Source organism: Jaculus jaculus, chromosome 10, assembly GCF_020740685.1.
Source record: "Jaculus jaculus isolate mJacJac1 chromosome 10, mJacJac1.mat.Y.cur, whole genome shotgun sequence".
Classification (NCBI taxonomy): Eukaryota; Metazoa; Chordata; class Mammalia; order Rodentia; family Dipodidae; genus Jaculus; species Jaculus jaculus.
This window is the reverse complement of record NC_059111.1, coordinates 83,007,906-83,022,157: the sequence shown is the minus strand read 5'-3', so window position 1 is coordinate 83,022,157 and position 14,252 is coordinate 83,007,906. Positions and strand designations below refer to the sequence as shown.

At 38.2% G+C, this 14,252-nt stretch overlaps 1 protein-coding gene across 20 annotated transcripts in view; it reads left to right on the top strand.

Moving 5' to 3' along the window:
• The window catches only part of Cadps2 (calcium dependent secretion activator 2), a 586,012-nt gene that overhangs the window by 475,703 nt on the left and 96,057 nt on the right, over window positions 1-14,252 (top strand). For 12 of the 20 annotated variants that reach the window (XM_004658593.2, XM_004658594.2, XM_004658590.2 and 9 more), the window contains 2 exons: window positions 9,849-9,952; window positions 11,577-11,585. In XM_004658593.2, coding sequence (XP_004658650.1) covers window positions 9,849-9,952; window positions 11,577-11,585 — 113 coding nt within the window. The remainder of the gene's footprint in view (window positions 1-9,848; window positions 9,953-11,576; window positions 11,586-14,252) is intronic. The other 8 variants (XM_004658596.2, XM_004658595.3, XM_045160465.1 and 5 more) reach the window with 1 other exon arrangement.

The window sequence follows — 14,252 nt, the reverse complement described above, 5'->3', positions numbered from 1 at the left end:
CCCATAAACTGAATACTAGATTCCCAGCTGATGGAGATTTGGGAATTAATGCCTCCTGGAGGGAATCTATTGTTGGGGATGGGATTATGGGTGTTATAGCCAGTTTCCCCATGCCAGTGTTTGGCAAACTCTCCTGTTTCTATTGTCCACCTTATGTTGACTCAGGGTAATGTCCACCCCCTGCTCATGCCATCATTTACCCTGCCATTGTGGAGCTTCCCCCTTGAACCTGTAAGCCAAAATAAAACTCTTTTTTTCCCCACAAGCTGTTCTTGGTTGGGTGATTTCTACCAGCAATGTGAACCTGACTGCAACAACCATGATAATTCCCTTCCCCCTCAATTTCCACTTCATAACTCTAGTCTTCATGATATCCCCGCCCCCTCTCAATTAGTCTATTTTTTATTTGGATGTCATTATCTTTTCTTCTTATTATGAGGGTATTGGGTAGTTAGTGCCAGGCACTGCAAGGTCATGGATAGTGAGGCCATTTTGTGTCTGGAAAAGTGCACTGTAAGGAGTCCTACCCTCCCTTTGGCTCATTTTTTCCATCACTTCTTCTACCATGGACCCTGAGCCTTGGAAGGTGTGATAGAGATGTTTTCAGTGCTCAACACTCCTCTGTTACTTCTTCTCAGCAGCACAACTCCTTTTGAGTAATCCCAGAGGTTACTGCCATCTGAAAAGAGAAGCTTCTCTAACCAAAAGAGAGAATAGCATCTATGTATGGGTATGAACAATAACAGAAGTGCTTACTGGGCAGTTTAGTGAGCATAATATTTGCATTTAGCTGACACCAACAGGTGTCACACTACTAGGGCTCATGTCCTCCTCTGTCATAGGCTTTCAGTACCAGGCATGTATTCCCTCCCATGGAGTGGGCTTCCAGTCCAATTAGATAGCAGTTGGTTTCTCCCATAACAGCCATATCCCTATTGTACCCATTGGCACATTTGGCCTGGGTGGCCAAACTTAAAGCTTAAAATGTCCACTGTTGTTTATCTCTGCTAATGACTTCTCTCTCTCCCAAGGAGTTGCATGCAGCATAGTAGAGGGAAGTGTATGTGTATGACAGCTTTCTGTCAGCTGGTCTACATGGAGGAGGTTTTCAGCTCAGCTCCAGCAAGATTTATCAGTTCCCTTGAAGCCCAAGCATGTAGAGTCTTCAGCAGTAGGGCCTTACCATCTATCACTGGTGGGAAACCCAATGCCTTAGCAACAGCCTATAGGGGCATCAGGGCCCTCCCTGGCCAACACCTCACAGGAAGGTATCCCATCCCTGGCTCTGACATTTTTCTAGTAAAAATTTATGGCTTCTGGGTGCACCATTGTCCAAAAAAGTTGGTTTCCACACAGCATATTTATACCCATCTAGATTTTGATTAACCATCCCCCAACCGTTTCTTCACTCAATCTCTTCCCTGACCTCACTTAGGCCATTCCATCCCCAGTAATCTGTTCATCTACTTACATATATACAATACCATTACCTTATGTCCTCCCCTCTCCTCCCTCACTTATAATTCCTTTCTAGCTAACTGGCCTCTGCTACCAAGATGTATTCCAACTCACGTACAAGTGTAAACATTTGTAGCTATGATCCTTATTTTAGAAAGAACATGTAATGTTTGGCTTTCAGGCCTGGGTTACCTCACTAAGTATAATTCTTTTCAGGTCCATCCATTTTCTTGCAAATTTCATAATTTTGTTTTTCTCTACCACTGTATAGAACTCCATTGTATAATGTACCACATCTTCATTATCCATTCATCAGCTGAAGGACATCTAGGCTGGTTCCATTTCCTAGCTGTTGTGAATAGAGTGGCAATAAACATGGATGTACAAGTATCTCTCTAAGGTAGTACGATGAGCCCTTAGGATATATGCCTAGGAGTGGTATAGCTGCACCATATGCCAAATCTATTTTTAACTGTCTCAGGAATCTCCACAGTGGCTGTACCAGTTTATATTTTCATCAACTATTTAGGAAGGTTCCTTTTTTTCCACATTCTTGCCAGCATTTATTGTCATTTGCTTTCTAGATGATACCCATTCTGACTGGAGTGAGGTAGAATCCCAAAGTAGTTTGAATTTATATTTCTCTGGTGGCTAAGGATGCAGCAGGACAGCTTGTTAGATGTTTATATGCCATCTGTATTTCTTCTTTTGTGAACTCCCTATTTACATCCATAGTCCATTTTTTAATTTATTTTTTGTTCTTTTTATTTATTTATTTGAGAGTGACACAGAGAAAGAGGCAGAGAGAGAGAGAGAGAGAGAATGGGCACGCCAAGGCCTCCAGCCACTGCAAGCGAACTCCAGACACGTGGGCCCCCTTGTGCATCTGGCTAACGTGGGTCCTGGAGAATCGAGCTTCGAACCGGGGTCCTTAGGCTTCACAGGCAAGCGCTTAACCACCAAGCTATCTCTCCAGCCCCATAGCCCATTTTTTAATTGGGTTGTTTGATTTCTTATTATTTAAGCTCTTGAGTTCTTTGAATATCTAATCCTCTCTCAGATGTATAACTGGCAAAGATTTTATCCCATTTTGTAGGTTGCCTCTTTTTTCTATTTACAGTGCCCTTTGCTGCACAAAAGCTTTGTAATATCACCAGGTTCCAATGGTTGATTAGTAATGTTATTTCCTGAACAACTAGACTTATATTCAGAAAGTCATTGCCTATGCTAGTATGCTGAAATGTTTTCCCTACTTTTTCCTCTAGCAGTTTCAGAGATTCAGGTCTGATATTAAGATCTTTAATTGACTATTTCTTTAGCAGAATGTGAAGGCAGATCATCTTGCCAGCAACTATTTCACAGAGAAACAGCTGATAGTCTATGCCCCTGAATAACCTGTCATCCTTGGTAGAAGGAATGAGAAATTAGATCCTTGTTCCATCTTCTTTGTTCTTTTCAACTTCTTAAGCTGAATCTTCATAGCTCAGGATTCAGAGTGTCCCATGTAAATATGAGTATACAGTAACATCCTTCTCTGTTCATGAGATAGTGATCACTAGTACTATCCTATGGCCTCCTTTGCTCTCCACACTTTTCCCCACTTTCCTAATGTTATCTCTTAGAATTCCTGATAGCCTTTCAGATTTCTCACCTCAATTGCCTCCTAAATGCCAATAATTTCTTCACATCCGCCTGATTTATGTTAGGAGAGAGGACTAAAGAAAAGTGAGTTTTGCTTTATACAAGAGGAGGGAAAATGCCAAAGACTTCATGTTGGGCCACTACTGGCTTTCTGAACTCAATAACATACACACTTAAAATAGTTCACTGAAGAACTCCACAGGCTGTACAAGCACAAATGAAAGCCTTCTTTCTAGGTACCCTTCATCTCATTTCTTATAAGCTGTAAGGTCTGTTCTTTCATGCTGAGTGCATTCCAAGTATCCATGAGTTAATGAGCATATATTATACAGCAGTTACCATAATTTTGCTGAGATTTTTAAGTGTCTTGAATACATACACATGATGAATTTAACTGTGTAGACCTTGGGTCAGATGTTCCCCTATAAACTCATGTTCTAAATGCTTGAACCATAGCTGTTAGCAGTGGGGGATGTGGATTCCTCTTCAAAGAGGTATGTCACTGGGCATACATTAAAGTTTATTAGCCTCCAATTTGCCAGTGTTAGAAGGCTCATTCTCTTTCTGCTGTTGACACCTGCCACCAGAAGATGTTCAGCTTCTGCTTTGCCATCACTTCCCTCCCATGAAGCTTCCTGTTGAAACTGTCAGTCAAAAACAAAACTTCCCTCCCACCAGCTGCTTTGGGTCAGGCATTTCATCCCATACAACATAGATTGATTATACTTACAGCTAGTAACATTTATTACAGAACTTTCTTAGTGGATGGTATGTTGCCATATTCTATTTTATACATGAGGGATACACATACATTTTTGAAGTCAGAAATACAGCCTTGTTCATCAGTATTTTCCCTCTGTTGCTTATTTGTTAATTAATTCAAAGCCAAAACAATGATGAGTTGGAAAACCAATAATCTGAGTGCATATTTATGCATATGCATGGATTATTTATATGACTTATCAATTAAGGTGCTTGTTGACAAAGCCAAAAGACTAAGGTTCAATTCTCCAGTACCCATGTAAAGCCAGATGCACAGGGTGAAACATGTGTCTGGAGTCTGGAATTGATTTGCAGTGGCTGAAAGCCCCAGTGTGCTCATACTCCCTCTTTTTCTACCTGTCTCTGTCTCTTTCTCTCTCTCAAATAAATAAATAAAATATTTAAATTCTCTAACAGGGCATCATGGACTAGGTGCAATAAATAGAAGACAAGACCATCATACAAAGGGATTTTTGCCATTGTCCTTCTGTCTAACTCTATGTTGACAACCATTTCCAACTTAGATACAAAAGAGTCAGTTTTTTTAAAGTTAATTTTAGGGTTTGAGAGATGGCTCAGTAGTTAAGATCACTTTAAGTGTAAGCATGAGGCCCTGAGAAGACTCAAGTTCAAACCCCAGGACCCACATAAACAGCTGCATGAGTCTATTCACTCCTGTGGAGAGCAGAGATGGGAAAATCACCAGGATTCTTCAAACTCTGACAAACTCTGACGTCAAAGCAACTCTGACTCAATTAAGAATGTAAGAAAGAGCAATGCAGAGGGATACCTGATATTCCCCTCTGGCCACCACAGGCCAGCAACCCCATTGCAAGCAAGCACACATTGTACCACGTGAGCCTATACATGCATAAATGCCACACATAAAACACAAACACACACACTCCACACCACGTTACATATACATACACCAAGACAAGAATGTACATTAGGTGTGTGTATTTAAGACACTTAAAATATTATCAGTATTAAAATCATGGTACTATATAATGTGTAATATCATAATTATTTGGAATATTCATGATGTTTTCAATTAAATATTATAAATGAAAAGTTAAGGTCAATAGTGTTAAAAATTTCTCCATGTCATATATAGAGAAAAAGGAACCGAAGTAATCTCACATGTCTTCTTCTCATGTCCCCTGCACTCTCGACCATGAGCATCATGGTTCACCCATCACTGGGGACCTTGACAGGAAAGGGCAGCAGGGGAGGCAAAACACTCAGTATGTCTTCTTACAGCTTTCCATTTCCCTACCATTCCCCAGCAAGACCACTTCCTAAATGTACAGAGGTATAATTAAAAATAAGTTGTTTTGCTGGGCGTGGTGGTGCACACCTTTAATCCCAGCACTTGGGAGACAGAGGTAGAGGGTCACCATGAGTTTGAGACCACCCTGAAACTACATAGTGAATTCCAGGTCAGCCTGAGCTAGAGCAAGACCCTACCTCAAATAAATAAATTGTTTTAAGAAGCCAAGGAGTGTTATCACGGAAAGTCAAATCTTCCAGAAGGGAAAGGGGCATAGCCAAGAGCAGTGCATTGAAATTCATAGAAGAACCTTGCTGCATTTGGTATATTTTTCTTAAATGTCAGTATATGAAATGTATTATAACAACTTACAATGTCCAACGAGGCTTGAGGAATGTAGAAAACATCTGTAATGCAGTAGAAACGATACAAGAAGAATGAAAGAAAACATCTTAAGGAGGAATTCTCAAATATTCACAGTGTAGATGTTTAATGGAGCTATTGATAACCTTGTTGTCTAAAAGAGGTCTGACTATGGAGTGCATTACATTTCTTGGCTGTAGTCAAATGGGTGAAAACTAGAGGTGGTATACATATTGTGCTTGATAAAAATGCTGCTTATTTAAAATATTGAGTACCCATTATGTTCAAGTACAAAGTTTCTTTCTCTCAACCTGTCGGGGAAGAATAAAATGTTTTAATCTCCTTTTATGTTTCACCTAGGACATAGGGTACTTTAAAACTTTTTCTTTATGACAAGATCAAATGTAAAAGATGGCTTTGACACATTCAACATAAACAGAAATAACTTGTCTGTGTATTGTCCCCATTATTGCACACTTGTGGCTAAGCTTCTATGTGTATGTGTATGTTACTCCTATTCAGAAAATTTATAGTGAAAAAGAAGTCAAATAACTGAGGAGTAAGACTTTACTCCCATCTCAGCCAATAACTGTATGGCCTTGAAAATTTGTTTCAACTTCTCTGAATCTGAAAATGGGAATCATGGTTCCCTATCTTAAAGATTGCTTGTGAGGATTGAGTAAGTATTACACTAAAGTATGTAAGAAAAATAATTTCTGTTTCTATGGTTGATCTTAATTTCTTACCATTTGAAAATTACATTACATACATATAGATTCTCATTAACTTTATATGTTTCAATAAGCAAAACAACCTGTGGGCAGCAGAAATTCCCTAAACTACAATTAATCTAAGAGATTAGCCATTTCAGTGATTCCTTGTATCTTTTGTAGGTGTAGATAACTTTGATTATTCATTGAAAGTGTATCTTGTATCTCCTTTTCCAGTCCACCATCACCATCCCATAGTTCACATTTTACTAGAGAGGTTCCTTCAGGATCCATGTCACACACCCTCACACATCCCTGCTGCACACAGTCACAAAATAAATGTTTCTAATATTTATTCTAAGGACCTGCTAAGAAATATTTGCACTAAATTATCTTTCAGTAAATCATCCAGACTGTTTATGACCCTGTCTAAAGCCTATATTGGCCCATCATCCTTAAGCACATATTTGCATTAGCTAAGTTATAACCCATTAAGACACAGGTTATGAGAAGTCCAAGTGTTCACTTCATCATTTTTTAACTGTTGCATTTTATTTCTCTGTGCATGTCTTTGTAAATTATACAAATAAAGAACATACTTGAAGCTGTAAGGAAAATTTGTGTAATACACATGGGGAATGCTTGGTTGTGCCTCACACATAAATGGCAAGCAACCAGAATCATGTGCAGCTGTCATCATCTTCTCTCCTATTTACCATAAAAACGTCTTCTCTATTAACCCCTTATGCGGTTTGCTTCCTATTCCTTTATTTCCATGCCTCAATCTTCTTCCTCAAAGCATCCTGCTTGCAGAATCTCACCTCCCATCTCTGGTTACACAGATATAGTCACACCATAGCCAAACTTTTAAAATGGTCATATTTTCCTAATAAAGTAGTTAAAACTTCCCCCAAAATGGAATGACTGTCATGCTGAGTCCTGGACCTCCTTAACTTCAGGAACATTGAAATTTGCCTGAAACAGATAGAGGTTCTGAGAGTTTCTAAGTATCCTTTTTGTAGCAATTTTAGAGTTTTGAAATGTCTGAGATCAAGGGCATGTCTTCTACCACTGTGCATGTGTGTGTGTATATACATGTACATGTCACAGCACATGTGTGAAATCACAGGACAACCTTAGGATGTTAGCCCTCATCTTGCACCTTATTTGAGACAGTCTTTCTTCTTGCTTTGTCACTGGGACTATCAGAATGGCTGGCCAGCAACCTTTAGGAATTCTCTTGACTATGTCCTATTGCCATAGTCATGTTGGAATGACAGGCAGGCATCACTGCATACAATTTCATGTGAGTTCTAAGCATCCTAACTTAAGTCATTTATTACCAAGGTGTCTACTGAGCCTGCTGTTAGCATTTAAAGAAAAATTTTAAAAAGACCTGGAAGGCAAAGGAAATAATATTTCAGAAGTTTTGTTTTATTTTTTTGTTTTTAATAGGGAATTACCACAGAAAGTTGTTATCAGAAGTGCTTCACAGGCTGGACAGAAATGCTAAATTTGCAAGCCCATGCTGATTGGTACTTGAGAATTGAGGTACTTCTAGCTGATAAAAGTTGAATGCTAGTGACACTGACTTCAGGTGTTTATGCTAGATCTTTGAATCACCCCCTTTGAAGGTAGATATGAGTACAATCTGCTGTCTCCTGGCAATCTCCTATCTCAGGAAACATGGTATATAATTCATTAATAGAGTACTTCTCCTACCCAGGTGCAAGACCCAGGCACACAAAAATAAGCAAAGCCTTGAGGATAGAGAGATGGCTTATCAATTAAAGGCACTTGTTTGTGAAGCCTGATGGCCCTGATTCAGTTCCCCAGTACCCATGTAAAGTGACAAATGAATCTGGAGTTCCTTTGCAATGGCAAGAGGTCCTTGCACTCCTTCTCATTCATATTTATTCTCTCTCTCCCCATCAAATAAAGAAATACACACATTTTTTAAAGGCCTTGGCTTGGTTACTGCATCCCTGTACTTCCCACAGTTAATAGCTAATACTTGATTTTGGATAGTCTGATTTCCTGGATTAATGTTGGATAAATGGGCAATGGCTGTCCAACTTTCAGGAGAATTAAGTTGGATGTGTACATGGTTTAGGGGGTTCAAGAATATGAACCATATATGTATCACATGGTGTCTGACTTATAATAAGCATGTAAAATGTTTAATGAGCAAATATCAATCATAGGTACTGTTGCACTACATCACTGTCCTGAAAGAAAAAAAAAATTACCAGGTCCAAACTAAAGGATTGTAGGAGGACTAAGTTGAGGGAAAAGATGTATTGCAGGAAAAAAACAATGGCTTCTAAGATACACAGAGTAAGTTCTCCTTCTAAAAAAATTGTCTGCCTTACAACCTGCCTAGTGGGCAGCAAGAGTGTGCTATGGATTGATATGGATTTAGTTGCAATATATCCTCCCAGAGGTTTTCATGCAGGAAACTTGATTTCAGTGTAGTGGAAGACTGGAGAGAAGTGAGTAGTAGAAAGCGATTAGATCATGCAGTTACAACACTGCAATGGCTTTAAAACTGGCCTTTGGGGAGCTAGTTCTTGGAGTCAGCTCTTAGAAGAATGTGTTAGGACACAGTAAAATGGCCCCATGTACTTGGTAACAACTGCTTGTGCTGCTTCTCCTTCCCATGTTTCCATTATGCTGTGACACACCCAGGGACAAACAGATGAGATGGCCCAATCTTGGACTTTTAGCCTTCTAAAGTCTAAGCTAAGTAACCTTTTATAAAATGTGTAGAAACAAGTCCACTGTTGTAGCCAGACAAAATGGACTGAGAAAGGTTTATCTGGAATGTTCATGTTGAAAACTGTTCTTCCTATCATTCTTGGATAGTTTCATCACACAGGGTACATTTAATTTCTCCCAGCTTTTTGCATTTGAAATCAACTACCCTGCTTTCTCTTTTACTGAATTCAGATAGCTACACTGCATCTTATTGTGGCCTGTCCTCTTAACATCAATTTAGCTTAATGCTAAAAAAACTTTCAACTTCAAGAAAAAATGCTTCTGTTCATCCCTAGCCCTATGACCCACAGTTGGAAGGTGGGTTAGGTTTGTTGCAGGGAAATCAGTTCACTGCAAGCTGTCAATGCTGTTTCAAATGACTTTGTACTTCTTGAATTTAAGATCAATATGAACTACAGGCATTGAGGGTGAGAATTTAAATACCAACAAAAAGAAGCCTGGGTTGTACAAATGCTAGGATTGACTCATCTGGTGAGAATGGTATTGCACTGATAATACAATGCAAAGAGAAGAAAAAGACTGTGGTATCTGCTCCCTTTGTGTTTCTGACCTTGAGGAGATTCATAACTTGTTTGTTGCAGAAGCTGAGCAGCTAATGTGCTCCTGCACCTGTTAATTCCTCTGTGCTAAGTGGTATAGCGCTTGCAGATCCCCATGATTGCTTTGTGGGTGAAATATTTTCTGTAATCCTGTGAACTGACTTTTTAAAAACAATATATTCAATTGTGTTCCTTGCATTCCTTATTTCTCAAAAGTATGCTTTCTTAGGTTATTTCAACACTCCCGTTTCATTGTTACATCTTAGGACATGTCTGGTTTTGTATTTTCAAGGTAATATTATGATTTTTTATATACATATGCAGAGACCATGAACCAAGCCACTCCTGCCAGGAAGCTGGAAGAGGTTCTTCATCTCGCAGAGCTCTGCGTAGAAGTCGTGCAGCAGAATGAGGAGCATCATTCAGAGGTGATGATTTGTTTTAACCATACGTAAAGCTCTCCTGAAGGCTTTGCTACAGGATCGGAGGAGCAACACAGGAAGAACACTGACTGTAGTCTTGACATGTGTCTGGCTCTTCACCTGTAGAAGGTCGAGAACATATGTGCATTTTCTGAAAGTGTAGTCTCTCTATGTAATGAAGCAGCACAAACCACACACGTTGTGCAGGAAAAGTCTTGGGAAAGCTTGTCGGATCTGTGCTCAAGATGTGTAGCCAGTAGCACACAAACCTGAAACACCCCCATTTTGTAATAACAAACCCATTGCTTTTGTCCCTATGCTACAATCATTTCAGTTTTAAAATGTAATTTAATAAGCATTAAAAGAAAAACATAATAAGCTTTAAAATGGAAAATATTCAGAATTATAAAGCTGATAACTTTTGTGTTCCCTCCTAAATCATCAGATTTTTCTTTACATTTCCACTAAACCTTTGGAGGATTTTTTTTTTTTTATTTGATTTGATTTGTTTTCTTCATCAGACTGGGGACAGAACCCAGGGCCTTGTGAATATTACTCAGTACTCTCACACTGAGCTCCATTTCCAGGAAATACATTTAAATTCTACTTACATGTTAACATTTACTATAGACCTTGAGTGGTTTGTCACCATCCTACTTATTCTAAGACCTAAATTTTTATCTCTTTTGCTAATTATGAGTTTATTTATAAAGCCAAAATAATTTCCTTGTTTTGGGTTGAATGAGGAAAATATGTGAATTAAATAAATAGAATCAATTTTAGTGTTCTAACAGTGCTTTTACTCCCAAGGAAGCTCATTGAAGGAGTTAAAAGGAAAAAAAAGGCCAGATACATATGAATTGATAGATATTTATGTTTAATGAAATCTAGTTCTCAGAAATGCAAGAAACTACAGGATCTGTATTTTAAGAAAATTCTTGGAAAACAGTGTTCATGCAAGCTACTTTAGGTAACTAAGATTTATTGTATCTGGTTATAAATATGATCATTTAAAACATCTGTTTTTAGCTCACACTGTAGAATCTAGCTTATAGCTTGCATCTGTCATGTGTGAACTTGTTATGGATATTTTATTTTAAACTGAAGAAACAGCTGCTTCAATAATTTGAAATGAATTCCCAGGAGGAGCTTTTCTAGGCTGGTATCACTGCTATGTTACAATGAAAATGATAACAGGATGAAAGATGTGTTTTGTCTTTGTCTTTTACTAATAGGGCATTACCATCAGAGCATTAGACCTGTCTTTAAAAAAATATGATCATATAATCCAGTTGTCATATATAATACTTCATCTATACTATATAAAATATATTTATAATGTATTTCAGCTAATAGTCCTAGAGGTTTTATTGAAATAATATTCTCTTAAAACAATCAGTACAATCACCACAATGTTTGTTGTTAAAGTATAATGTATCCAGGACAATTAAAATGTAAGTTTTTTAGTCGATAACATATGGTTGACTTTATTGAACTGCATAGCTCAGAAATATCACTCTGCTATATGCTACCATAAGGTAGAAAACTAATTATTTCTTTCTGAAACACTTTGTAATACAATGGCATTTTTCTGTTCTATTTGTGCTTCCAAATTCTTGGAATCCCTCAGGGAAGAGAGGTGAGTAAAACTGTCCCCACTGTCTTTCTAGCTTAAGAGAACTCTGTTAAGGTGAAATCCACTCCAACTATAGACATTTAAAAGTCAGCTTACTTCTTTCCATGAAATTAAAGACTTTTTCTTTGAGTGGGCTACTCTTCCTTGGGCTGCATAGGTGCATGTGCCTTATTCATAATTGCGTACATAAGAAATTTGGGTTCTTTGGCCTTCTGTTTTTGTCTCTGGTTGCTTTTCTTGTCCCTTTACTTTATCTAATTTTTTTTTCTGAGTAGTACTGGAGAATGTATTAGTGTGATTCTAAAGTCACTTCCAGAGTGCATTCATTGGTGGACTACGTTCTTCCATGAGATTTGCTAGCTCAACTCCCTGGGGAAGTGAATATCTGACTCAAAAACAAAAACAAAAAATCTCCAATTGGCTCATGCTCTATCTCCTTTTCTTTTCGTTCTGCCTCTCTCCACAGTAGCAGTTTATTTTATAGGGCCAAGAAGTTGTTTCTGTTCATCACAATTTTTCAGCTACACAGGTGTTGAGTCCTTCATACCTCTGACAAGAAATTCCTTTTAAGATGGCACTGCCTTCTCTGAAGAGTCTCTGCCTCTCCTTGAGAATGTCTTCAGAATTTCTATGTTTCCGCCTAGGATGGGTGATTTCTTTTCCAGGAAAACGTTTAAGGCTGCCTCCACATTTTAGAGGATAGGTTCTATCCAACCATATATTTCAGATAATTACTCTATCAGTTTTTATCCAAAAATGACTCATTTTGACAGAGCTGGAAAATCACACTGCTGACTGGAAAAGGCATTACCCTCTGGTAAGGTCCAGGAAGGTTGACCACTTTCCAGAGGGGCATCACTAATGATTGAATGTAAGCCAGGTCAGAATTCCAGACCCAGGCATTTTCTAAGAATTTGTTATTTCTCTGTTAAGTATGATGTGGACTTGGAGTAGTGGGCCACCCCAGGGTCTGCTGGTAGATTTATTTGCCTCGTCACAGCAAGGATGTATGGTAAAGGATCAGGATGCATGCCTGGAGCTGTCTCTTCCATTGTTTTCTCTTCTTTTGCTGGCACTTGACATATGGCAGGACTCAATATTATGAGCTTCAGCAGAAGGGCTGGCAGAGGTAACATGATGAGTAACACTGCTTAAATTGTTACTTAGCAGCTTATTATTACAGCAACTTCTTTTATTCATTTATTTATTTATTTATTTTGTTTTTTTGAGGTAGGGTCTCACTAATTCAGGCTGACCTGGAATTCTGGAATTCACTGTGTAGTCTCAAGTGGCCTTGAACTCATGGAGATACTCCTACCTCTGCCTCCCAAGTGCTGGGATTAAAGGCATGCACGATCATGCCTGGCTCTAATTACAGCAACTTCTTAGCCAAAGGTCCCTTAAGTATTTTAATTGTAGTGTCATCCACCATGTTGATGATAATATTGACAAGAAGGTTATTTGCCAATATTTTGGTGTTGCTGATATAGACAGCTGCCAGCTCACTGTAGATGGGTGGTTCATCTTGGACTTCTCAGCTGACTGTGTCCAGGATTGCTCCAGTAACAGGACCAGGACAGAATAGGAATTCAGCAGATATATGAATGTGTGAACATATACTCATTCCCACAAACATTAGTCTTTGAACCCAATTTAGATTCTAAATGGATTTGAACATAATAAGAAAGGTATTTGATTTTTTTTATTTGCTTTGGCTTATTTGTTTTCTTACCCCTCTCTATTTGCTTGCTTGTCTAAGGAATATCTTAAAATGCATTCATTGACTCTGGATGAAATCTGTTTACTGTCTATAACTACTAAGATGATAATGATCTTAACACTCAAATGTAGCACAATTTACATATTATATTTGGATAGACTATGATGAGTTTAAGCTTAAATTTAATGGCTTATATAAATATAGACTAGCAGATGTCCCTCATTTGGGTTGCTGACCAACAAGCAGTCTTCATTCAGCTAAGGTACACAGTGGAATTCTATTTGTAAGAGTGACTCTTCAGAGAAATGGCAAAGGTTTACTTAAATATCTCACCAAAAATATTTGTTAGCCAGGCATGATTGCACACACCTTTAATCCCAGCACTAGGGAGGCAGAGGTAGGAGGATCACTGTGAGTTTGAGGCAAACCTAGGACTACAGTTCCAGGTCAGCCTGGGCTACAGTGAAATCCTATCTCAAAAAAAAAAAAGTTTGTTAAAAATTTAAACTTTTTATTTATTGTCTTGTATTTTAACAGACACAAAATTATACATATTTATAGGGTACCACATGATGTTTCAACAAATGACTGTTATATAATATTTGTACAGGATAAACATATCTATATCTTCATTATTGCTTTATGATTAAAACATTCAAAATTCTTACTTCTAGCCTTTTTGAAATATATTCAAGGTGTTATCATTATATAGATTCATCCTCCTATGTGACAGTGCACCAGACCTTTGTATTGTCTAACTGTAACTTCATACACAGTGCCCAATCTCTTCTTATCTTTCTTTCTCCCAATTCTCCACAGCCACCATCATTCTACCTTAGCTTAAATGAGATTAACTATTTTAGATTGCACACGAATTTGCCCATATATTACTGCTGTGTCTGTCTTACTTCACATTATGTAGGCATGCCTATTTCCATCTATGGCATTAC